General features: G+C 36.7%; 1 protein-coding gene across 1 annotated transcript in view; it reads right to left on the reverse strand.

Moving 5' to 3' along the window:
- The window catches only part of IFIH1 (interferon induced with helicase C domain 1), a 30,307-nt gene continuing 5,607 nt past the window's right edge, over window positions 1-24,700 (reverse strand). The window contains exons 3-16 of the mRNA XM_063341309.1: window positions 23,277-23,453; window positions 17,957-18,037; window positions 14,378-14,598; window positions 13,282-13,492; window positions 9,637-9,854; window positions 7,970-8,086; window positions 7,355-7,478; window positions 7,032-7,265; window positions 5,582-5,838; window positions 3,927-4,076; window positions 3,089-3,250; window positions 2,578-2,768; window positions 1,032-1,125; window positions 1-924 (exon numbers count right to left, since the gene is read on the reverse strand). Of these exons, the coding sequence (XP_063197379.1) occupies window positions 742-924; window positions 1,032-1,125; window positions 2,578-2,768; window positions 3,089-3,250; window positions 3,927-4,076; window positions 5,582-5,838; window positions 7,032-7,265; window positions 7,355-7,478; window positions 7,970-8,086; window positions 9,637-9,854; window positions 13,282-13,492; window positions 14,378-14,598; window positions 17,957-18,037; window positions 23,277-23,453 (2,420 nt within the window). The 3' untranslated portion in view covers window positions 1-741. The remainder of the gene's footprint in view (window positions 925-1,031; window positions 1,126-2,577; window positions 2,769-3,088; window positions 3,251-3,926; window positions 4,077-5,581; window positions 5,839-7,031; window positions 7,266-7,354; window positions 7,479-7,969; window positions 8,087-9,636; window positions 9,855-13,281; window positions 13,493-14,377; window positions 14,599-17,956; window positions 18,038-23,276; window positions 23,454-24,700) is intronic.

Consider the following 24,700-nt stretch of genomic DNA (forward strand, 5'->3'; position numbering starts at 1 on the left):
TAAAGGTTAATCATTATAGTAATTTATTGGAAAAAATACATACCTCATTATAGAGCCAATTTAACAATCCTATGACATTAACACACAGAAAGACACTTGGCATTGTGCTGCTTGGACATTAAAATAACCAATTTCAAGTCAGTTTAAAGGCTTGATTTTTTGAAACGTCTTTTAACGGAAACTTAATTTTAGTCTGTCAAAATGTATGAGCTTACAGATAAAGATAAGAGGGGAAGAACTCAGTCACGAAAACACTGATGAAGCAATGACGATTCAGAAACAACACTCAGCTAATCTGTTCTCTTTACATGGCTCCTCATTTGAGACGCTTTATCTTCTAAAGGGTTGTAGCAGGAAAAAACCCCAGAAAATAATCACCATGGCAAGTCTTAAGATGTCTGTCCTGTGTTCTGTGCTTGACGACAAGTCACCTAACACACTTTTCATGCTGTTGTCACCCCATGATGGACTGCAGTGAGTAGAGACAGGAATTTGTTCCATGGATACACGACTGCAATGTATTTCGTCATCTTTGTCCCAGAGTACCACTGCAAATCTGAGCGCAGAGAGCAGCCATGTGACTTTGTCCTTCTCCTTCTTTGGATTTTTTTCCTCTTCAAAACAGTTTTCTCATGCCCAGGAGCTTTCTCAGCGTTTATGATGCAGCACTGTCTATGGGACAGAGGAGCTTCTAATCAGTCAGAGAAAAGCTGACAGGGCTTTTATTTTCATTCTGAGTCCTTAATCTTCATCACTTGAAGGACAATGAGCTGCATAATCAAGACTAGGGAACCTGATGGGCAGTTCTCCCCATTTCTTAAAAATGTGCTTTGTTGTTTTCTTGTCTTCAAACACAACCACAAAATTTCTTATCTTTAGACAAGGCAGGTCAAGGCCTCGGTGAACCATCATATTTCCCCAAGCCTGCAAGTATAAGGAAATTACGTTTCAGATAAAATAGACAAGATCATTAGATGGAAATAAATACAGATAACAAGAACATAAAAGTATGAAAATAAGTTGTTCCTCACTTGTCCACAGTCTTTACATATAATTTCCCCATTTGTCTGGTAATCGGCATGCTTATCTTGCAGTGTCTTATTTTCTTTTGTATGGTAAAGAGTTCTGAAAAACAGTCAGAAAGCGTGCGTCAGAATACATTGGTCATTCAGTGCTACATATAGCCTTATACACACAGTGACTACAATTGCTGAAGTCAGATATGAAACCTAAAAGGTCATAAACTGTCTGATTGTTGTGCACGTTCAGGAGTTGGAGAAAACGCGAGGTGATATTTCATGGTTCTAAGCAATGATGAAATAAACTGTACTCCATGCCTCCTTCCGTAGCATGTCAGGAGCTGCATTCTCCCTCACACATCTTAAAGCAGGAGCAGCAGGCTCTCTGTTACAATAGGGGATAGATCTAGCTTGCTTTTTTCAGGTGCCGTGGAGCTGTCAAATAAATGATACTTAGAGGTCTTCTTTTTGCTGCCTGTAGTTCAACCTTACCCCTTAACAGAATCCTTTGGCTCTGACTATCCAGAGCTGCAGAGTATGTGCACGTTCTTACATCCTTTAGTTTAGGAAGTGCTTGATCTTGAAGGTTCCTATTAGCCTGTGCTAGGGGTACTATTAGCTAAGTGCTGAGGGGTTATAAGAATTATTACCCTGTGGTTTGAATTGACTGATAACATTATGCTGACAAGACAATTTCACAGTAAAAGCAGTTTAATATTTAGGGCTGCAGCTCAGTTTTAACTTTTTCAACATATGGGTACTAATTTCTCATTAAATCTTTTAAAAGTATTTACAATTATACCAGAGATATGTCTCAAAGAAACGAGAACTTTGGAGGGCAATAACTTGGTTGGATAGTGTCTGCTGTATAATTAGCAAAGCATGACTGATCTGTAATGTGCAATACACATTACAAATTTACTGTAATAGAATTGAAGTTGAATTAAAACATTTTCTTGGTCTCTTAATTTCCATTATGAGTGGGAAGAGAAAGTCACCTCCTGACATCATGGCACTGAAAAACACAGCTTAAGACAAATGTTTACCAAACTAGATGGCATCTCTTGCAATAAAGAGACAAGAAGGAGCAAGAACACTGGGAGAACTAAAAGGGATGTGTCACCAGTATGAACATCCTCTAAATATAAAATTGTCAATGCACGGCTCCTGGCCCATATGTTGTTTGAGTCAAACTCTTATCCTGGGTCTGTTACTGGTGTGTGTATGTATGTGGGTAACGTATTCATCTTTGGTTCCAGTTACACTATGGAATACATACCATATTATATAATATGTGACAGTTAATATTATCATCAGACCTTTATCTTTTTCCAAAGTGTCAAACTCTGGTCACCTCAAAATCAGGGGTAAGAAAAAACGTTTCCTTTAAACTCATTAACTGTAAACTCCATAGAGCCTAGGACTTGACAATATTGAAATAATATTTTTTTTTTTTCCCCCCTCACGGGACCTAGAGCGTTACAGGCCATGTGCAGCCCTACTGAAAAGAAAATATTTTTTTTGCCTGAAAGAGATAAAGTAGTTCATAAACACTTACTGGAAGTCTTTTTTCACACTGACATGATGCATGTTTTCAATAACTTGTATGTCTTCTCCAGAACATACCGGCTTGTGGCAATTTTTGCATAGGAAAGTTACTAATGAAGGGGTTTTCTTGTATGTCTTCTGCTGATCTCTCTTTGCCTTCATTTGTTTTTCCACGATACTTTGCAACTGCAAATTCTGAATCTAGAAGCAGATCAGTAAGAGCACCATAACATTCTGGTAGAATGACAGTAATAGCTTTCTTTTTCCCTTATTTTACTGAGTGCACAGACAACATGACTTTTAGTCAATTTTCCTGACTTGTGTGTTTCCCTGCTTACCAAAAAGAAAGCAGAATTTTCTAAGGGCCCAGAAAACATAGATTATACAACAAATATTGGAAGAAATATTCAAGGCCATATGTAGTAAGTTTTCCTTCCCTAAGTAGATTTCAAATAGAAAGTATTCCTTAACAATATAAATCAGTCTTCTTTAAAGGGAAAGTGTAGAGTTGTAGTAAATACCTTATCTAAATACTCTTCCTGTGGCATGTTCTGGACACGCTCGATGGCCTTATACATCATTTTCTCACGGAAAATATTAACATCTTCACGTTCAACGGCTCCTGAGACACTTGAAGCCACAAGTGCATAGGTGCTCTCATCAGCTCGAGCTCGACCGCGAGCCTACAATTTGCAAGGAGTACAATGTAAACAGCACAATGTTCTCTGCAACACTGCACAACATTTGTTCCTAGTTTTGCAATGGAAGACATGTACTGTTCCTTATGCAGTGTCCCCACAGAGCATTTTTTCCCACTTAGCTCAGGCAGATAAAGAATCAGTGAATAGCATATACTGTTTCTGCATTATCATTGAAGATACCTGTGAAATAGTACTTGGGAGACTTGTGATTAGTTTAACACTTTGCAAAGCAAAACTATATTTTGTCACCAAAAATAAGCATGCATTTAAATATTAAATATATAAATATTTGTGTTCACAAATTAAGTGAGAATGTGGACAAACCAGTATTCTGATATGCAATTATCTCTTTTTAGCTGTTTGTGGTACAAATGTCTTTTATATAAAACCAGTCTGTTGATCATATTCTTATACCTTTTCTGTAAGAGAGCTGTTTGTGTAGAGCTTTAAATTGATGTTACACCATTACACATGGAGGCAAATTTTATATTGCATGCAAACTGAGGATGGCAACTGGAAATTAACCTTGTTGCAAGGACATTTTCTCTTTTAGTATTGAACTATTTCAAAATTTTCTCCAAAGCCCAGGTATATGATTCACTATTTCCAGACAGAAAAGCACTTTAAAAAATAAGTTGTGTATGCAGTAAACTCATACCTGCAGCATAGCAATTTCATTGGTGACGAGGCCATAGCGAATAATGATGTTACACTCTTTGATGTCTAGGCCTTCCTCAGCTACAGTAGTGGCAATAAGTAAATTTACACTTCCACCTCGGAATTTATCAATGACTTCCCTTTGCTCATTCTGTAAATTAAAAAAAATCAATATATTAACTTTCAGTATTAGTTTCTGTCATCAGGGTATTCCAGTTAAGAGGTGTAAGGAATTACAGTCAGATCATTTCAGAGTGGAATGCCAAACATCAGTGGCTTCAATAATTGCGTTTAAGCATCTTTAAGATTACAAACAAGGAGTTCCTATTGAATACAGTAGGTGTTCAGTACCTTTTTTGAGGGAGGAGGGAGCAGAACCCAGCCTTTTAAGGTAAGCAATCTTGGTTATTAAAACTATATTATCAAAACTTTGTAGCCCATGTCATAGATGCTAGGAGTTTTGATAATATAGTTTTGTTGTTGTTGTTCTATCATTTTCAAATTCTTTAAGTAGTTATTCAAAGGTTCTACTTACTCAAAATTTCTACTACTTCAGTAATTTCAGCTTAAAGTACAGACTTCAGCACTTCCAAGTCAAGTTCCAAAGCACTTAAAATTTCCCATAATAAATGGGGACCACAATTTTGGTGATCCGGGGAGCACCAAAAAGCACTGCAATGATACACTTAAAAAACTAAAGCACCCAAAACATAGAGTCCTGAATTAGCTGGATATTTCAGACAAATTTAAGCAGAGGGACAAAACTTCTGATTTGCTATATTCAGCTTCAAAATGTAGAGGCTATTATTTTGTTTGTGCAATGTGGTGTACAGATTAAATGCCAAATTTTCATAGAAAACAAGCAACTTTTTGAGAGAGTTAATTCCGAACTTCTTTTTGAAACTGAGAGCAGCTGAAGGAAATGGACTCTGGCCAGCAGTAAACCACACCATTTTTGCTTAAATGGCAATTTTATGGGGAGTAAAAAGCAGAATAGAAGAGAGATTTTAGGACACTTGAGGTACTTTGTTTTGAAAATGTTGGTATAAATTATCCAAGAGATGTTGTGTATGAAGTCAACACAATGGTATGAGACGGACTGTGGAGTGATCAATTGTGAAATTTTCATTGCAAATTTTGGCAAATTCTCTTTCAATGGTTATGCGTCAGTGTGAAGCATGCATATAAATTGGTATAAGTTGATTAAGCAATTATATCACAAAAAGACAGGCATAATCAACATTGTAATTAATTTTATTTTTCAATTCAGCAACTAAAATATGATTTGAATTACTGTTGTCCTGACAAATATAAACTCATTTAACTATCACATTTTTGCTATTGCTATTTTGTTCACTTTTTCTTCCTATGCTCCACTACAATTTGTGTCCCTTTTGACTAGATACTCCTCTAGGAAATGGCTGCCTGTTAATCCTATTGCCATAGAATCCAAAACCAAACCAGCTTGTTTATTGTGCAAATAAAATTATTTTGACATTGTTATTCACCTGTCCTGCAGCTTATGATGGTAAGTTGCTGGCAGGTATGAAACCAGAACTCTGGGCTCTAAACTTCTGTCCGTTGTTCTAGTACTAAAACAAGCTGTTTTCTCAAAACATGTAAGAGAGTTGAATGCTGTAGCGTGTAGTTCTGTACCTGAGTCATGGGTTTCATTTCACTGTTATGTCCAGCACCAATAAGGTAATGGGCCTTAATTCCCACTTCTTCAAATTTTGGGTTGTCCTTAATCCACTGGAATAGAGCAAAGGCGCTTAGCCGAGTCTTGGTGAAAATAATTCCTCTAGGTTCTTCCGTCTTCGTGAACTCCTCCATTAAAGTGTTTCGCAACTGTATTAGCTTCTCATTTTCATATTCTGGCTTTCTAGCCAACTCTTTCAGCTGTTTCTTTTTTGCTTTAAAAATAACATATGTAAATTAGGAAAAAGTAACGATGTAAAATAACAGCTCTAGAAAAAAACAAAGCAAAGAGCAGCTTTCTATATAATTCTCCCAGCATGGCTAATTCACATCCAGTTTGAAGAGCTGTGGCATACCAATTTATTTTTCAAGTGAGTTTACAAACACACTAATCAATCAAAATAAATCACCATTAGCTTTTTAACATACACTTTGCTTATATTTCATGGTAAGAATAAGCAAAAGAAAAAACTCTGTCTACATACCAGAAGTGGTACAGTTAAGTGCACCGTATTAAAGAGCTAAATCACAGCTTTATATAAGGGGGCATAAAGACAGGTATAAAGAGTCATTAAAAACACAACAATGTTATCTAACCTAATCTATTTTTCTAAAAGTTTTTTTTAACACTTCTGGAATTTCTTAACAATGGCATTCTAAATTTGCAATTCATAGGATACTTGAAGTTGGGATACATGCTGCAGTGAAACCTATTTTCTTTTGCACCACGCAGGAGCCATAAGCAGTGGGAGCAAACTTGTCTACCTCTTCCTCATTGTAAAGGCAGTACGGGAAAAAGAGATGCAAAAAAGATTTGTGTGTCAAGGACACACATGAATGAATCCCAGTTCCAGGGTGAATGATCCAAAAGAAAGGCAACTAACTTTGATCTTTGCAGTTTGATCCTGTGTTTAATTCTCTCACTATCTGCTCTTCACTTGAAACTTACTCAAGGTCATCGCTCCCAGCTCTTAGTATATAGACAAACAAAATTTGGTAGAAAGGGTTGGTTAAAAACCTGTCATTTCATTACTTTTGTAGTTCATTTGGTCCACTTTTTGCCTCTCAAGAGCATCTACTGGAATACACATTCTGTCTATCTGTCAGAGTGTCCTCAGGGACACGTCACTGGAGAAGAGCAGAGTACAGTTTTCACTATCAGCAAAAATAAGGTACCCTTGGGCCAAAGCTGAAGAACTTCTACCACATGTTGAGACGTGATCACACTACGATGTTGTTTAATGTACTCCATACTATATGAACTGGGACATCCTGATACTGTCATAATAAACAACATGGTAATCTCTAGGATGTAATAATTAATGGGACTATGCAAATCATGTTAGTGCATAATAGTTGCATCATATGGATTTAAAATATTAAATATCCCACTGTATTTCAAACTTACCATGAAATAAACCTATTAGAAATTCATCTGTTTCATCCTGTTTTGATACTGCTGGTTCATCATCATCATCATCATCACTCGTTACTGTCTTCTTACTTTTCTCCTCCTTATAAAAGTTATTTAGGTGATTATACGCATCCACCGTTCGGATGGTATCATTTATCTGGAGAGCATCATTGTATTTCTTCAGGTGTTCTGCACAGACACGTTCCTTGCGTTTTTCTTCTTTTGCAGCTAAAAGAGAACAAAAAGTACAAAAACTTGACTGCGTACAGAATAACTCGAACAGATCCAAAGGTGGGATATTTTTGCTATGTGGTTACCTTTTTTCTCTTCTCTAATCACCCACTGTTCATATGGCTGAGTTCCAAACTCAGATTTTGGATAGAGCTGGCAATAGTTTTGAATCTCACTCATGATTTCAGTAATTCTCTCTCTAAATGGATCCTAGAAATAAATTGATTACCAAAGTAAGTCATCATCTTGTGGCAATGAAAACATTGGCCTAAACTCTTCTAGCTAGTACTACACTGAGTATTTTTTAAATATGTTAAACCTTAAATTAAAAAACAAGTAAGGTTGCTAAGTGCATTTAGAATTATGGAAATAAATAGTTCTGAAAATCACAAGAATTACGCTGTGAAATAACTTACCTTCAGTGAATATAATGTCACTCCAATACAAACATTTTAACTATGGTTCAGAAGGTCTTTTGACCAGATACAGCAAAAATATAACTCAAATATGCAAAAATTTAGTTCTTTTTGACGCTACTGATACTTTTGCATACAGAGGGAAGCAGCAGATAAATACACACATATTTAAATTAGCACTATAGATCTATAGAAAAAGAGCATTAGCCAAAAGTTTTTGATACCATACAACACACTTTTAAAGGCCAGTATAACTTAAACGCTGATTTGTTTGAAAAAACCTACCCTTCTTTTGTCATCTGCAATCACAGTCTTCTTATACGGTTCCTTCACCTGGTTCTTCAGTTGGGAGGCATGCTCTTTAACAGTCATGATTCTACGTGCGTCAAGATTGGCACAGATCTGGGAGAAAACGAAGTTATTTCTTTTAATGTTTAATGAGTTATTCCACATGAAAACTTGAATTAATGCAACAGAGGTTCTCATTCAGATACTGGGTTTTATATGATTTTATTTTCTTCCTACAAAAATTGGATACAGACACTATCAGCATAAGAAAGGCCAAATCTTTGAAAAGCATTTGAGATAAGCTGAACAAGTTACTTTTTAGGCCAGGAGTGATCCTTGCGCACTGGAAAAAACTTGCAGATCAGGGTGCAAAACAGGTATTTTGAAAAGGAAAATATACCATCAATACTTGGGAAGAGAAGATTTTGGAGCACAAAACAAATAAACAAAAATAATAGTGAAATAGGAAAAAAAGAAAATGAATGTTAAGGAGTAATTATAAAAGTAAGAGCTGGTCATGAGTGTAGAACATAATACGAAATTATGTTTCTTGGAACAGGAAGAGATAATTTCTGTGCTAACTGCACAGTTGAACTGGACTTTTCTCCTTTTGATCCCTTCCAAGAAGAAAATATGTACATTTCTGTCACTAAGTCTAAAGTAATAATGGGAAACCTTAAAAGTTTCATAAGCAGAGAAAATAGGAAAGGGAGCCTGGCAGGAAACCTTTTTAATGTCTCTAGCAGAAGTTATCTATTTGAGCTTGCATATTTGGATTACATTTCTTTAGACACAAACGCCATCATCCTATCATTAAGATTTCAGAGCTGATGAAAAGGAATTCTCTGCTTCTACTGCCAGAACATTTTTGTCTCAAAAGATCTCGCGATTCTATCTATTTCAATACAGCATAAAAGCTTCTTGCAAGCCTCACCTATTCAATAGCAAATCCTCTTGTGCAATTTCCTAGTCAGGAGTTTTCACTGGATACTGGGCTAAATTCTACTTTTGTATTACTAATGTAAATCCATTGAATTTCAAGTAAAACAGTGTTTCTTTAGAGTCACAGCTGTTTAAGTACACATTTTAACCAATTATCTCAAGTCAGGTATTTATGCAACTACACAATTCTCCCCTCTTAACAAGTAACTATAACTGCTGTAAAGAAACACATCTGTAGTCTACACGAATCTCACAAATGGTTTCTGCTTGTTTAAGTATTCAACTTTGTTCTTCACTTGCCTGGATCCACAAAAAAGCCCAACTTAGTCACTCCAGAAATACAGATATAAAATACCGTGATGTCTCTAGGATTTAGGAATACACAGTAAATTATAATCCACCAATGGAAAATTAGATTTTTATTAATTAAGAAAACTCACTATTCTGTGGATTTCTTGCCTCTGATCTTAACTTGATAATTTTTTTCAAGTGAGGCAGTCATTTAACTTCCCTTTTCAGTAACCCTACTTCCCTGTAAAGTAACCTTTATTTGTACATGGATTTCCATTAATTTGTAGTTGCTGAATGTCTGTGAGCTGAACTCCCATGTAGGCATGAAAAAAAAATCAGCTTATATATTTGGAGCTGAACACTGACTTTAAAAGTTTTACTTGAACAACACAATATTCCTTTGGTGATTTGCAAATGCGAGGGCGATTTACTTTCAGAATATGTTCTTCAGCTTTTGAGTTGGATGTTGCACCTCCTACACCAGGTGAGGCTGTAAGTCCCAGAATCTGAGGCTGTGGGATCAGTGGTTTGTTTTCTTTTGCCAGCTTCCTGTTCTTCCTCTTTTCTTTTAAGTAACGTCGCATTATATTGTTGTAGACACCTTCCTTTTGCGTGTGATGACACTCATCGATAATGATGAGTGAAAAATCTGAAGAAAAAACAAAACAACCGAACCCCAAAATGATTAATTTTCTTTCAAATGTAGAATTTGTGTGAGTAAATCTTCTTACAGGTAAGGAGACTGTTGAAGTGAACCAGTCAGTTTGTCTGAGCCCTAACATATTAGGAAATTTGTGGTGCTGGAGGAAGGTGTGGATGGAAACTGTACCTATTTAATAGACCGTGTAATCATTGCTGCATTCCTGAGGCGTCAAGGACTTCTACATTTTCTGTTTTTGCAAAATCAATCTGATGGTATAAAGAAGTTTAGAGAGATATTTTTAATAACCAGTGGTAAGAGCATACCACAGTTTAACTCAATCCTATCTTTTACATCCATAACTGTATCTGAGAAAATACATAGTTTGTTTATGACAAGATACATAACACGTTAGAGGCCTTTCAGACATTTTAGAAAGGCCTGTCCTGATCAAAATATGCTTCTGCTGTGTAGCAACACAGAGATTTCCTCCCTATTCCTGTCCAATTGAAAGATTTATATTACTTTATGGATGTGTCATTGGAAAGAACAAACAGATGGTGAGAGTACTACCATCTCTCTTTTGTAGCTGAGGTAATTGATGAAGATTCAGACAGGTATTATGTGCTTTTTTAGTCAGATCATATTTACATGCAACAGGTAGAGTACTATACAATAAGGAAAATTAAGAATATTTCTTGTTTGTTTTAAATTTCTAACAAACACTGAAAACATCTCCTCCCTCTTTTTGCATATGCAGACAGAGACATATATTTCAAGGTTCAGATCTGAAAGACTCAGGAATGTTTCTCTAACAGCAAAACTGGTTTATGGAGCTCCCACTCTTCCTCTAGCTGGCCAATAACTCTCCGTGTTGAAATCCCTACAATTCAACATTGTTTCCTACAGTTTGACAAACATTTGTGGAAATGACAGTAAAGCAGGTCACTGAAATGATCAGGGTTAATTTTTTTTTTAAATCTGGACAATTTCCACAGTCTTCTTTACACATTAGCGTGCTCAATTTGTTGCATCGCTGCAAATGAGTTTGCAACAACTGGTAGCAGAAGTTGGAAACTAACAGAGAACTGGAACATTCTAAATTGGCCTTTCTGCTGGAGAAAATATCATGTAACTTTGTCTTTGAAGAACCTAAATAAAGCTGGAGACTGAACAAGAGAAATTTCATGTAAAGGCTAAACCAAAGAGTACTGCTTTGAAAGCAGACTAGTGCTCCATGTCACATGGGGCTGGTCAAACTAGAGAAGAGGCAGCTCCAGGGTGACCTTTAAGCCTTTCAGTACTTAAAGGGGGCTTTCTTAGCAGGGCCTGTTGTGATAGGACAAGGGGTAATAGTTTTAAACTGAAAGAGGGCAGATTTAGACTAGATATAAGGAAGAAATTTTTTCAATGAGGTTGGTGAAACACTGGCACAGGTTGTCCAGAGAGGTGACAGATGCCCCATCCCTGGAAACATTCAAGGTCAGGTTGGATGGGGCTCTGAGCAACCTGATCTAGTGGAAGATATACCTGCTCATTGCAGGGGTGTTGGACTCGATGAACTTTAAAGGACCCTCCCAACCCTCCCAATCCTATTCTGTGATTCTACGTCACTGGGGAAATCTGATTGTCTTTACACAAGTGGTTCAGGAAGCCAGTTTGGACTGGAGTGATGTGGTTTCAAACCTAAATTTATATTTATTTCTAAGATTTCTACATCTTGCAAGACTTCAGAAACAGTGCTGGCAGTTTCTCAGATATTTTGCCAATGTGAAATTACTCCCTTTGATGTTTGACTATCATCTCTGTAATGCATATTCCTATCATTACTCAGGACGGACATAATCCACCAGAAGAGATGTGCTTCTACAGAGAAAGTGATACACAGCTTTTAGGAAGTCCACAGGGTGACTTCAGCCGTTGGTAAAGAGAGTAAGCATTTGGGAAAACGCAGTTAAGAGAGTCCCCTCCATTTCATTGAGGCTAGAATTCTGTGTTACGTGTAATGCAGACCTCCGTGGAAACAGATGAAGAAAGTATGAACAGAAATTAGGAATAAAACCCATATAACTAATTAGGATGGTTTATATAGGCTGCAACTTAACCAAGCCATAGCCATAAAAATGAAGGTGGCTCTGTTCGGGCTTGCTTGGCTTCAGTCCAGCTAAACTTAATAGCACAGGTGTTATAGCATGGAAACATGGTCCTGTTTGCAAGGCCACCTCACTTTTGGAAAAATGTAACTCCTTATGAAGGAAGCTTTGCAAGGTGTGAAACCCATTCAAAAAACCACTTCCTTACACAAACTGGCTGTGACTCAGCCCAATTCTCTGATCACGTCAGAGTTTCTGTAGAATGTTCAGGTGCCTCTGTATGGTGTTCCCAAATGATTCAGATTTGGGAAGGTTTATTAACCTAGGTGCAGTGGAAAGGAAATAAATACAAGAAAATCTCTGGTACTCTGCCTAGGTTAATAGAAAGGCATTCTGAAGGAGGGGAGGCAATTCTGAGGTATCCAAGTAGCTCTGCAGTAGTTAGTTTGGATCAAGCAGTACTTCAGTCAGCACTAGGCACTGATAGACACAGACTGACCCTCAGGTTTCTCTGCTCTCTCTGTAACACCCAGACAAGTACTTCTTTTATCACAGATCCATTATTTTGAATATCATAGCTCTGATATTCATCCTGCCCCATCTAAAAGACCTGACTGCCTGCAGATAGAGGGAGAAGTTAACATCTCACAGAGGAGGGTCACTGCAGCCCAAATCCTGGAGCTGACGTCAGGAGCTGTTCCATTATTTGCATGTAACTGGCAGATAATATCATTTCCTTTCTGATCTCCCATTGATATCTGCCACTTCAGGATTCTGGGCAAAGAATTTTATCTCATCTCATGTCTTTTGTTTTCTTCAACTTTCCTCAACTGTTGTAGGAGACCATTATATCTGCCAGCCTCCGAGACAGTTATAAGTAATCCTATCTCTGTATGTTAGAAAAATGGTAAGAGTTTAAAGAATAAAACATTTATAATGGATTGGCTTTTATATTGTTCCATTGTATTTCTCAAACTACTGTCTACATTTGAGTTTTTATAATTTTTTTCTCATCCTGTTTATGGCTTCTATCTGATGTAACTCAATGTTCTACCAAGCTTGCAGTAGGGCTGCATTTGCACAAAGTTGTGCTTCTGCTAGATAAAATAGGAAGTATAACAAATATTTAGTAGAAATGAACTGCAAGAGTCTAATTTGGCTTGAAAAAACTGCATGCTCATTAACTAAGATCTGGTTTTGACTCTGAGTACAGCTTGCATTTATAAAACCAGTCAACTGAAAAAACATTAACTACTGAATGTGGCACGTTTTTACTCTGCAATTTTCCAGAATAGAGACATACTTTTAGCACTCTTGTAAAAATCTCAGAATTAAACACTTGCCTGATAAGTGGACACCTTCTTCATCTTCTTTGGCTGCACTTAACAGTGAATTCTCAAGGATCTGTGCTGTACTGATGATGACATCATTTCTTCTGACAACTTCAGGAAATGAGATTTTCAGCTGAGAATCACCACTTAAACCAATAACCTGATACCAACGCTTCAGGAATGGATTAAACTCCTTTCGTAAATGCTGTTCTACCAACGGTACCTGAATAAAGATTTCCAAAGAATTTAAACCAGAGCATACATAGGATTAAAATACATGCCCGTTTGCCAGAAATGTTGTTAGGTGAACATACACTTTGTGCAATATATACTTTTTTTAAAAAGCAAACATTCTCTTATTAACTGCAGTGTAGGATTAAAAAAACCCCACCAAACACAAAACACAAAACGAAGCAATAAAAATCCTCAAACCAACCCCTTCCCTCCAGCTGTTCCTACGAAACCTTTTTGTCCCACGAACTTTGGCTTAACTGTGCCTTAGAAAGAACGAACAAACTATGCATGCTCTGGCTGTTTAACTGAGCTTATAACATGCTATCAATTTTATTCTTACAGGAGGATATGGATATCTTTTATTCCTTTAATAAAATTCTTAAATGTTTTTCTATATTTTAATATTACAATAGAAGATTATATTATATTGTGCTAATTACAGAAGATTGTATTATTATGTGCTAAATTTAACTGTAAAACTTACAGTAATTATCAGAAAATCTGGCAGAATATTCCCTAACTACTGTGAGACTGATTAAGTGGCCTTCATTACCAAATTGAAATGCAGAATGTGAAAAATATTTTTTTAAAAATTATTTAATTCTATTCATTCTAACATGAAATTATACTTTTTCCAATAATGTGGTTATTAGGGGCAGATCTAAATTTGCACTCACAGCAGGGTATTCTAAAATCATTCATGCTTGCACCAGGATGAGGGGTGCAGTGGAGATGGCAGTCTAGAGCTGTATGCCTTTAAACATAGCTACATCTGGAGAAGCTGAGAAATGTGTTTATATTCATTTTACAAGTTCTGTATTAACAGCGTATGAGGTCTGAAAAATACTATTTCTTTAAAAATAGTCCAACGTACCTTATTAACAAGTACTATAACTTTTCCAGGCTCAGATGCTCTTTTCTTCTTATCCAAGTGATCTTTGGTAATGTAAACAGCCACTCTGGTTTTACCACTGCCTGTAGGCAGACATATTATGATATTCTCCCCATTCAGTGCTGGCTTTGCAACTTCCATCTGGTAATCTCTCAGGATCAGATCTGGCTCAGGTGAAACTCTGCTCGCCACTTCATCTTCCTCTAAGGGTACAAAGAAATATAAGTATTAAACAGGAGGCATAGAACATTTATCAGAACATTGAACAAATGTCAAAGGGAAAAATACTAATTTCTTATCAGAAGCATCTTCTGAATAAACAGAAACAGGGCATGTTAGCATAGACAGTGCTGCTCTGTGGACCTGTGCAGCCCTGGATCAGAACCACTTACATGCAGTCACCAACCAGGGCAGGTGGAATGAGCCACAGTGTGTCTTCACCCATCTATATTGACATGACTATTATTATGTATGAATTCAAATGATACAGTTCAGTAGCACTGGGACCAGCAAAGGTTGTGTCCAGAGCTGCAGTATTTGTAATCTAGACAATCTTATGTGAAGTTCTCTTTCATCAGTACTGAAATTTATTTGGTTGCAAGTGAGCTACCTTTTTAAATGCTTCTCAGAGGATGAAAAAAAGGATGGAGCCCTAGAAAGAAAAAGAGGTAGGGACCACTTAAAAAATGATGAAGGGAGTTATAAAGATAGATATAGATAAGAAAATTCAATTGCCCATACAAGATAGAGCTAACTGCAGAATGTATCACACCTGTTCATGGTAGATTGCGCTGCTTCCAGACTGACTTATACATAATGCAATCGAGCTGTTCACTAAGAAGCCATATACATTTGCCATCTGAAGGCCAAAGCATTCCATCTATCATATAAAATGCAATGGCAGAGATTTCAGTTCTACAGGCCACAGATGAAACAACATTCAAAAGCTAGAAGTGGAAAAATGTTGTTAAATTATTTCAGGCAGTAAGAGAAGCATATTAAATCTCTCGAGCTTACATCTATTTAGGAAGTCAGAAATGATATACATTAATATCAGAAGGATTTATTTCAATGGAGTTTTGGGCTTTTTTTTTCCCCTACAGATCTATTTAAATCACCATCCAAGCATTAATTGTCCTTAGTGAAGAAAAGGCACAAATTCATTCTACTAGGCTAAAAATGAGGGGAAAAAGCCCTCTAGTTTTATTTCCTGATGATATCATTAAATGAAGAATCATGAGGATTTTATTATCACTGATACATTACACAGAAAATAAGTGTATTTTTCTACTATCCCTGATTCCATTAAAAAAAATTAAACTAACAAAAAGTAATGAAGCTTGATAAAATACTGCTGATGGAAACATCCAAATGCCATTCTTAAGTGTTTTTTGCTTGTTTTGGCTTTTAGTGTGAGTGCAGTACTACCTGGAACACAGGGAAATTCACACCAGAGAGTACTTGCTGTTACTTATCTGACTTCTACTACTCTCTTTTGAGGAAGAACGTTGTTTGCTTTCTGGTTGGCTAAATTCAATAGTTCAATCATATTGAAACTAGCACTTTATCACCCATCTGTTTGGTTAAATTTCAGTTTCTTAACATCCTCAATTAACTGTCCAGGCCTAAAAAATATTTAACTTGCTCTCTCCTAGCTTCCTCAGCCCCTGTTTAGATAAAGGCTAATACAGGAATCTTTTCACAGGATATGATTTCATTAAAAAATTTTCATTGTGCACAGTATAACTTTAGGGAAGTTGTCTGTCTTTGTACAAGGCTCATATGAATTGCTGCTCTGGGATAAAAGAAACATAATAATTATTCTTCTATTGTCCTAACTCCACCATTTTTCTACATGTAAAAGGATCCTTGCACAGAAAGCTGTGACTAAATCTACATGATTCTCTGCATTAAAATCCAAATCATGTCAGTGCATTAAGACACTATCCAAACATCTCTGTTAATGTAACAGCCTTACTGCAAAATCTCAAATTATAAAATCCATAAATATCACAAGGTCCATCTGTATCTCCTTAGCTTTTTTTCTCATAGTTGCTCTCACTGAGTTTACTAGGCATGATTAAAAAGCGTGAATGTTTTTTTAAAATATTTTAACCAGTTGTTTTAAAAGCCCACATGTAAACAGAACATATAGCAAGTAACCATTGGAAAAAAAATTTTGCATTCTTCACGTTACTGTAGTGATTTATTGTTTTCTGCTGGACTACTGGACAGAACCAATGCCCAATGTACTTTTCAGGAATCTTAACGGATCAGGCCATACATATTTATGTGCTGCCACATACCGGTAATCTATATCAGCCTGAACAACTCTTACAGTGTGACTGTCCACGGAACAGAGAAGTTTCTGTGCCCAGACATTTCATGTGACACAGTGAGGAAAGAAATACAATGTGACTGATGAGTCACCTCAGTTGATGCAGAAGTGCAAAGTATATTCTTCAGACTTAGCAATACGTAGACTAAAATCCTAGCTATAGGGTAGCCATTTAGATCCGAGATATCCTGAATTTTCTGGGTATGTACAAAATACTTGGATTTTAATATTTAAAAAGCTTTAAACTATTTTAAAGCATTTATAGTAAACACTTTGCAGGCATAGGATGTGTAACATTTACATTGGCTTTAATGATCTAGTACTAGCTTTATTAGGCAGAGCTGGCCTGAAAGGTACCCAGATTGTTTCTAGCCCTTGCACAAGATACAGTCCCAGCACGAACTTTGTAAAGGCTATATTCTAAAAGGTATCTGGTTCCTCTTGAATTCTGTGTAGGCAAATGCAGGCTGTTCACCATGGTGGACACCTGCAAAATCGTTCTGCCTGAAGTCTAAGATTAAAAAAAAGAAAAAAATTGGGATGTCTTTTACAACAGCAATGTTTAATTGGGCTCAGAGCACATAAATAGCAAATTCGTGTCTGTCTGCAAAGTATTATGTAAACACAGTCCAATATTTAGCTTAAAACTATATTTAGAACTTGCACATACGTTTAAATGTGAGATTTGCAAAGGTCTTCAGATAGTAACCTCCATTGATTAGGTTCCTTTTACAGAGAGGGCTACTAAATTATTTAGGTCCAAAGTGGACCATCATTACTGTTCTGCAGGTACCTTGGAAATGCTTCTCCTCACCCTTACATGCCTCTAAAGCATTTCCTATTCCCTCTCACCGTGGGCAGAGGCCAGGCACAGTCTAGCTTCTCTCTGAGAGCAAAAGAAGCACATATATGTGTCAGCATTATGAGCATCTGTACAGGCGACTGCACTGGATAACTTCTGGAAGCCCTTTCCAGTCTATGGGATTCTATCATTCTACATCACTGACCATTTTGAATGACAATGATGTCTAGAGACCTATTCAGATGATATCAGCAAATCAACTCTTTTGGGGCAGGGGCTTAAGTCGAGACCCAAAAAATGGCATCTGTTTTCCAACGAAATAAATGGAAGCCTTCCACTGATTTTTGTCCTAAGCTATTCACAGAGTGGTTACCCTCCAGAGCTTATTTTACAATTACTAAATAACAGAAGGGAAACATACCTGAATCACTGGTTGTGCAGCTCTGTCCCAGGTTTTCATTCAAGTTACTGACACTTTCATCTCCTATGGAGACATCTGACTCTAAATGAAAAACACAAACAAATGTAGCATAGTATATTTGCTATACAAATATAAATAGCAAAAGCATATTGTTTGCTTTCTCCCTAAGTTGTTAAAATAGGCTAGACAAATGTCTGGCAGGGATGGCTGAGGTATAATTTCCTTTATTAAACTTTTTCTTAGATAAAGAAAAAACTATGAACAATATAGTTCATTTTTTATGGAAAAAAATATGGATTGGAAGATGAAAATCCAAAACATAGCAGAGGTAAGGCAATGTGGGTCATGATTTATTATTGTCAGGCATCTATGTTCTGTTTGCTTTGAAGCAAGGGTCCAGACATGACTGCCTGCATGATCCCCCCCTGTAGTCCTATTTTACTGTATCTTTTCTGAGGGGGGTGCAGAGCCAAAACAAACAAAAAAAAACCCCCAAAACCCCCAACAAACTATGTTGGTCTGCTGGATACACAGCACTGCTGGAAAACTGAAGACATTCTCTTTTACTCCCTATAAACTGTATCAGTTATATCTGTCGTAGAAGAAAATCAAAACCAGAACTGTTTGGTTTGTTTTTTTTAAAAAAGGGTTTCTTCATGTAACATGAAAAGAGTAAACCATAGTTCCCAGGTAAATAAAAGCAGAGAGGAATTACTAAATCTGCTAAACAGTTTGCAAGTAAAAGCAGGGACGGACAATTCTGTTACACCCAACAGAAGACGTGGACACTGCCACAGAAGTCTGGCAAGTTTACTGCACATATTCTAATGTTACGCTCTCCCTCTGCTGGGCAATCAATGTATTACACGAACTTTTTTTTCAGTCACAAGTGTAATTTATATAGCTGTATTTTCCAAAGCTCTTTTAAAATCTAAAGAGATACACAGTTGTTCTGGAAAAACCTGCTGCAAACAGCCTCACCTTGCACTGTCAGCTGCTCATAGTCTGCGCAAGAAATCAGTCAGAATAATAGCACTGACCTATGTTTTGCTTAATTACCTAGTGAATTTGTGTCTTACCAAGTCGTGCTTAATTATCTTGTGAACTTGTGTCCTATCAAGTTTTTCATAGTTTTTTCCAGTGAATATACCATTATGGTCCATATCCATATTGTCCCCAATAAATAATTCATATAGCAAAACACATGCTGTGAATGAGAATTTAGAACTAAGTGGATGTTGTAGTGTCTTAGAATGGTACTCTTTAAATATAAACTGTAAAATCTTGGTGAGGTGGAAATTAAACCTAGCCTGCGTTTAGTAAAAATATGAAGCTTTTTCCTTTATGCAAGTTTTGGTGTCCTTGAGAGGTAAATGAGTAACAGAAACAAAACTGCTATTTCACAGAACAACTATAGACAACGGACACAAAGCTACCTTAGCTACCACTAGGAGTCAGGTATTTAACTATTTTTAGTTTTTCTAACATAACCATGAAAAGTGATGCAAACATCTGTCTTGCTGTCCTACAGCGTTCATCATTTATTCCATACAGACCTCAGAATCTGATCCAACTATGAATCACCACCACCTGTAGGAAGTGTTATGATGGGAAAGGGCATTAAAGACTTTAAGCACCTAAATTAAAAGCCTAGTCTCCTAGAAATCAATGCAATCAACACAAAGGCACTTTAAAAAATATATATTCACAGTGGAAGCGTGATTTATATAAAATTTCCCTATTATTATATACTAGCATGTATTTAATATCACATTAAAAGACAGCATTGTCTGAAAAAAGAAAACCTCACCAGTTATAATCCAAGTTCAAAGACCTGTGACAAACTATTACATAGCATTAGTGGGAATTCCAACTATGAAGATGACACTGCGATCTCCCAATTTCACTTTCTAAGAATCCATGTAGATTGGAGAGGACAAAATTAAAATTCTGTGGGTCTATTCTATGTGGTCTCCCATCTAAAATGACCTATTGAAAGATGTGTATGCAGCAGAGAATATGCATTCACAGAGTGTTTTGTACATAATTATCTGAATTACAATGTGCAGCATGCATTGCAAAATAATCTCTCACAGAAAATGTCAGTGGTGAAGTAAAATGCAAGTATTCATCTTCCAAATAAAAGGTGAAGAGAATAATGTTCTCCTTTTTCAACTGTGGCAAATTTCTTGAATTATTATTTTAAAATAAAATTAAAAAAAAAAAGTAAGCCTTTCCAAAACAATAAACTTAATATTTTCTAACAGCTGTTTCCACCACTTTCACCAGTCTTCCCTCGCAGTGCTACTTGCACATTGTAATGCAGCAGATTCCACGGAAAGATTTTCAGTCACTTTGCACCAACTAGTAAGTAAGTATAAAGACAATGGAATGTAATGAAAAAAATGGATTAAAAAAAGTATTTATTTCCTGTCCTGTGCTACATTATGTCATAGAATAAGTTTCAAGCATCAGAAAATATAAATGAAGGACCAAAATATAAACAGGCTATTAAAATTGGTCCTACTTTCAAATTAATGGGCAGTTTTTTTCTAATCTCAAGCATTCAGAGATATTTTGTAATACATTATTGAACTCTCCAGTTAATTACAGTGTAATTATTTGTTCCAATCAACTTTTTTTTTTAATGAAACAGGCCTTGAAAAACAGAGGTGTTATTTATTTAAAGTGTTGTTTATGCAAGTAACTGTAGCCTTAACCCAAGTGTTTCACTTCTGACCTTGCAGACTTACTGCTTTTGTTGGGGTTTTTTTGTGTGTGCAGTTTCTTATCTGTGTTTTTGCATGCACAATTTCTCTCTAGTTTTCTCTTAGGCTAAATTATCTATTTCTACTCTGTCTTCATGACCCTACTGCCCTCATACCTTCTGACTCCTTCTGTCTCAGCTACTCCAATAATGGGGTCAGAGGATGCTCTAGATGCTTTACAATGCAAATTGCAGTAAATTCAAGTGACTTGAAAAAGCTTACATCTTTCTCCTTGAAATTTATTCTTTTCAATATATGAAGGAATGGTGGGAGCGTACTGCAAAAGTGACAACACTTGACAGCATCAAATTGCAAATTAGGTGGGTTCCCAGCCTACTTGGAAGTAGAATCTGGGCTCCAGTTGTATTTTCAGCTGCCTGGTCTAAAAATACAGTCTTATAAGATCATGGGAAAGGATGGAAATGGAAAAAGACTTGAGTGCAGTTAAGTCTGTGTGTACAAGTGCATAGTGATCAAAGCTTACTGCACTTCAAGATGGCTGAATGTGAGCCAGTTCCTCTACAGCCATCCTCATGCAGCACTGTCTCTTGTCGGCCCCTTGCTACTCTGCATCTACTTTGCTGGTTTAGTTCAACTCAGAAGTGCGTGTTTACAGTGAATCTGTCAATTGTCCCCACTTACACTACTTTGGTTCATATCACAGAGCTGGTTTGGATCACAAGAAATGAACTTCTGTCAGCTGAAACGAAATGAGATTTTTTTCCAGCCACCTGCAGGCATAGAGTCCACACCAGACTGAAGTCAATCGTAACCAAATTGCCAGAATTCACATAGAACATACGCCCTTAGCACCATACCACTGAACAGATCCACTTCAGCCCAACAGCACAAACTGCTAACACCCACTGTCTATTCATTTCAGTACAGTTCAGTGCTGAGGAGATCATAGTTTTCAGGCTAGAATTGGCTTGTGGCAGGCTAGTTAATAGCTAATAGATCTACTTATCTGTAACCTTCAACCTGACAAGAGTCAGGTAAAATATCGAGCTAACAGCAATGAAAACCCACCCTCAGTGAGGCTACAATTAAGAACTTTAGCCTTGCCCTGAAAGGATCCAAAGAGTGAGGATAACTCAGTCTGATCCATTCTGAATCATCATTAAATATCTGGCACCTCTTCTTTATACTGCCAAATTATGTTCCAAACAAGGAAAACAAAGTTGATATTTTTGCTGTAGTTAATAATTCACTACTTGCTACAAAACATTGTGATATGCTGTTAATATCATGCTAAATGAGAAATAGGCTACTACTGTCGCACACTGAAAGGCTGCAGTTTTCAGAGCCAATTTTTTTTATTTATTTATTCATGTTTGATAAAAAAGAGCAGCCTTAGCTGTCTTACTCCTTTGGCTGAGTAAGCCCACTAAAATCATTTCAGGCAGGATTTATCTCAGTTGTAACTATTGTCTGCTCCATCTGAACTTGTAACCCACATGAATGGTTCCTTAATCATACAGCGTATGTTTGAATTGTTGGTTCTCATCTATGTCTGTGAATTGTTGCTGGTAATTGCTGTTGCTCACTATCAACTCCCAAGGCATGATTTTAAACGTGGATCCACATGAACAAAAAGCCACCACAATTTCTAAAAATTTGTACTAAAAAATGTACTTCTGACCATGTGATGTAAATGGCAAAGGTGATTTGATGCTCTGTAAATATAAATCCTTAAAATAGAAAAAGTACTTGCTGGATGGCATTAAAGGACTTAGCAAAACCAAAAATGTTTTCCAATATAGAATTACCAGCCTTCTAGAAAGAAGTACTTGATACAGCTGCAGTTATACTGGTACAGAAACATTCCTCTTGATTTAAACTGTGTCAACATTGGGAGGAATTGTCAATGTAAACCTAATGTTTTCATTTCATAATATAAACCTACCATGAATAGGTCTGAAATAAAGTATTCATTTAATAATATTAACAATTTTAATTAACAATATTAAATATGTTTGAAGATTACTCATTTCTTCACACAGTAAATGAAAAAATAATAATAGAAAGTTGTTGAAAGTGCTATATAAGAGGAAAGGAAGATCATTAATGTTGCTTAATTAGAAGAAAATTAGGCAACCTGTAGATAAAAACATCATCACTACAACCAGGGTACAGAAAAATGTCTACATGGAGGCTGCACATAATGTGCTACAGATTTTTTGACCATGTCCTCCTAAGCCATTCTGTACTGTGCTAGCAAATTGGTTTCTGAACCAGCTCTTACCTTGCAGATTAATTAGTTCAAGTATGACAACATATTCTTGTCCTAGAGCAACAATTTGAACTAAACAAATTTGTAGATCTGACCCTTAAAATGCCTACTGCTGTTAATGCATAGCAAGAAATGGAATTTACTGCTTCCAAAAAACCAAGATTTACTTTTTCCATTCATTCTCTTCACCTCGACAGTACCATATGTTCCTGAATTTTTGAGCAAGACAAGAGCTAATGCACCAAGAACATTCTTTCAGTTACTTACAGTTACTAAAGTTTAACTGGTACCAGCACTAAGTACCAGTTAGTGGACATACCTGGAACTAGAGAATTCTTTCCAATAGATGTTTCTGATACACTGTTCTCGCTGCTGAAACTACCATTCACATTCTCTTGCTGTTTCATGTCCTCTGCTACAGCATGTCCTGGTTGGCTTGTAACTTCTGTTTCTTCGTTTGTGCTGTTCTTCATCCCATTTTGTCTATTCTCTGTTTCTAGAAAATAAATAGAAATTCCACAGCACTATAAAACATTTAATTTCTTTTAGTGTGGAGCATAGAAAACATAAAACTAGCCTGTATTCATCATGCACATAGCAGCATAACATAGGGTCTTGGTCTTGACTTAGAGTTTGGAATTTTGATGTTTTTATAAATATTTATTGAGAAAGTTGTTCGTCATAAATCTCAAACATTTGCGGTCACTATAAACATCTGAAAATTGAACTTGTGGACTAGACTGTCTTTCTTACCTCCTCAATTCCATTGGTCCTGTAAGCTCATAAATGGATGTACCTTACAGCAGGACTTCAAAACTCGCTCATAAAACAGAAAGACTGAGAGAGCTTTCAAAAAATGTTTTCCCTCCTTCCACTTGTCTTGTTTCAAATACAGAAATAATTTCTCTCTGATTTCTCTGTTCTTTTATTAGACTCACATAGAACTGTGCATGCTCCAAAGGCAAAAAAATGCTGTTTTAATTATATGTTTAAATTATAAACTCATCATGTCACCAATGCTACCTGGAGTAAGTGGGTTGCCTTAATGACACAACGAGCTCAAATAGGAAACCCCAATTGCCCAGGAATCATAGGATTGATCACAGACTGGCCTGAAGGCAAAGACTTCACAATGCCACCTGAGGAGGTGGTGACTTGTGGTGAGGAAGTCCCACCATATAGTGAACTCTCAGATAATGAGAAACAGTATGCTTTGTTCACTGATGGATCTTGTCGTATTGTAGGAAAACATTGAAAGTGGAAAGCTGCTGTATGGAGTTTTACATGACAAGTCGCAGAAGCTACTGAAGGAGAAGGTGAATCGAGTCAATTTGCAGAGGTAAAAGCCATCCAGCTGGCCGTAGGCATTGCTGAACGAGAAAAGTGGCCAATACTCTATCTCTATCCTGACTCATCGATGGTGGCAAATGCTCTGTGGCGGTGGTTAAAGCAGTGGAAGCAGGGCAACTGGCAGCGTAAAGGTAAACCCATCTGTGCTGATGAATTATGTCAAGATATTGCTGACCATCTAGGAAAACTAGTTGTGAAAGTATGCCATGTAAATGCCCACGTACCCATGAGTCAGGCCACTGAGGAACATCGAAACAATCAGCAAGTGGGTCAGGCTGATAAGATTTTCCAGACAGATTTGGACTGGGAACATAAAGGTAAACTATTTAGCTCGGTGGGCTCATGATACTTCAGGTCATCAAGGAAGAGATGCAACACATAAATGGGCTCGCG

This window comes from Chroicocephalus ridibundus, chromosome 7 (genome assembly GCF_963924245.1).
Source record: "Chroicocephalus ridibundus chromosome 7, bChrRid1.1, whole genome shotgun sequence".
NCBI classification, from domain to species: Eukaryota; Metazoa; Chordata; class Aves; order Charadriiformes; family Laridae; genus Chroicocephalus; species Chroicocephalus ridibundus.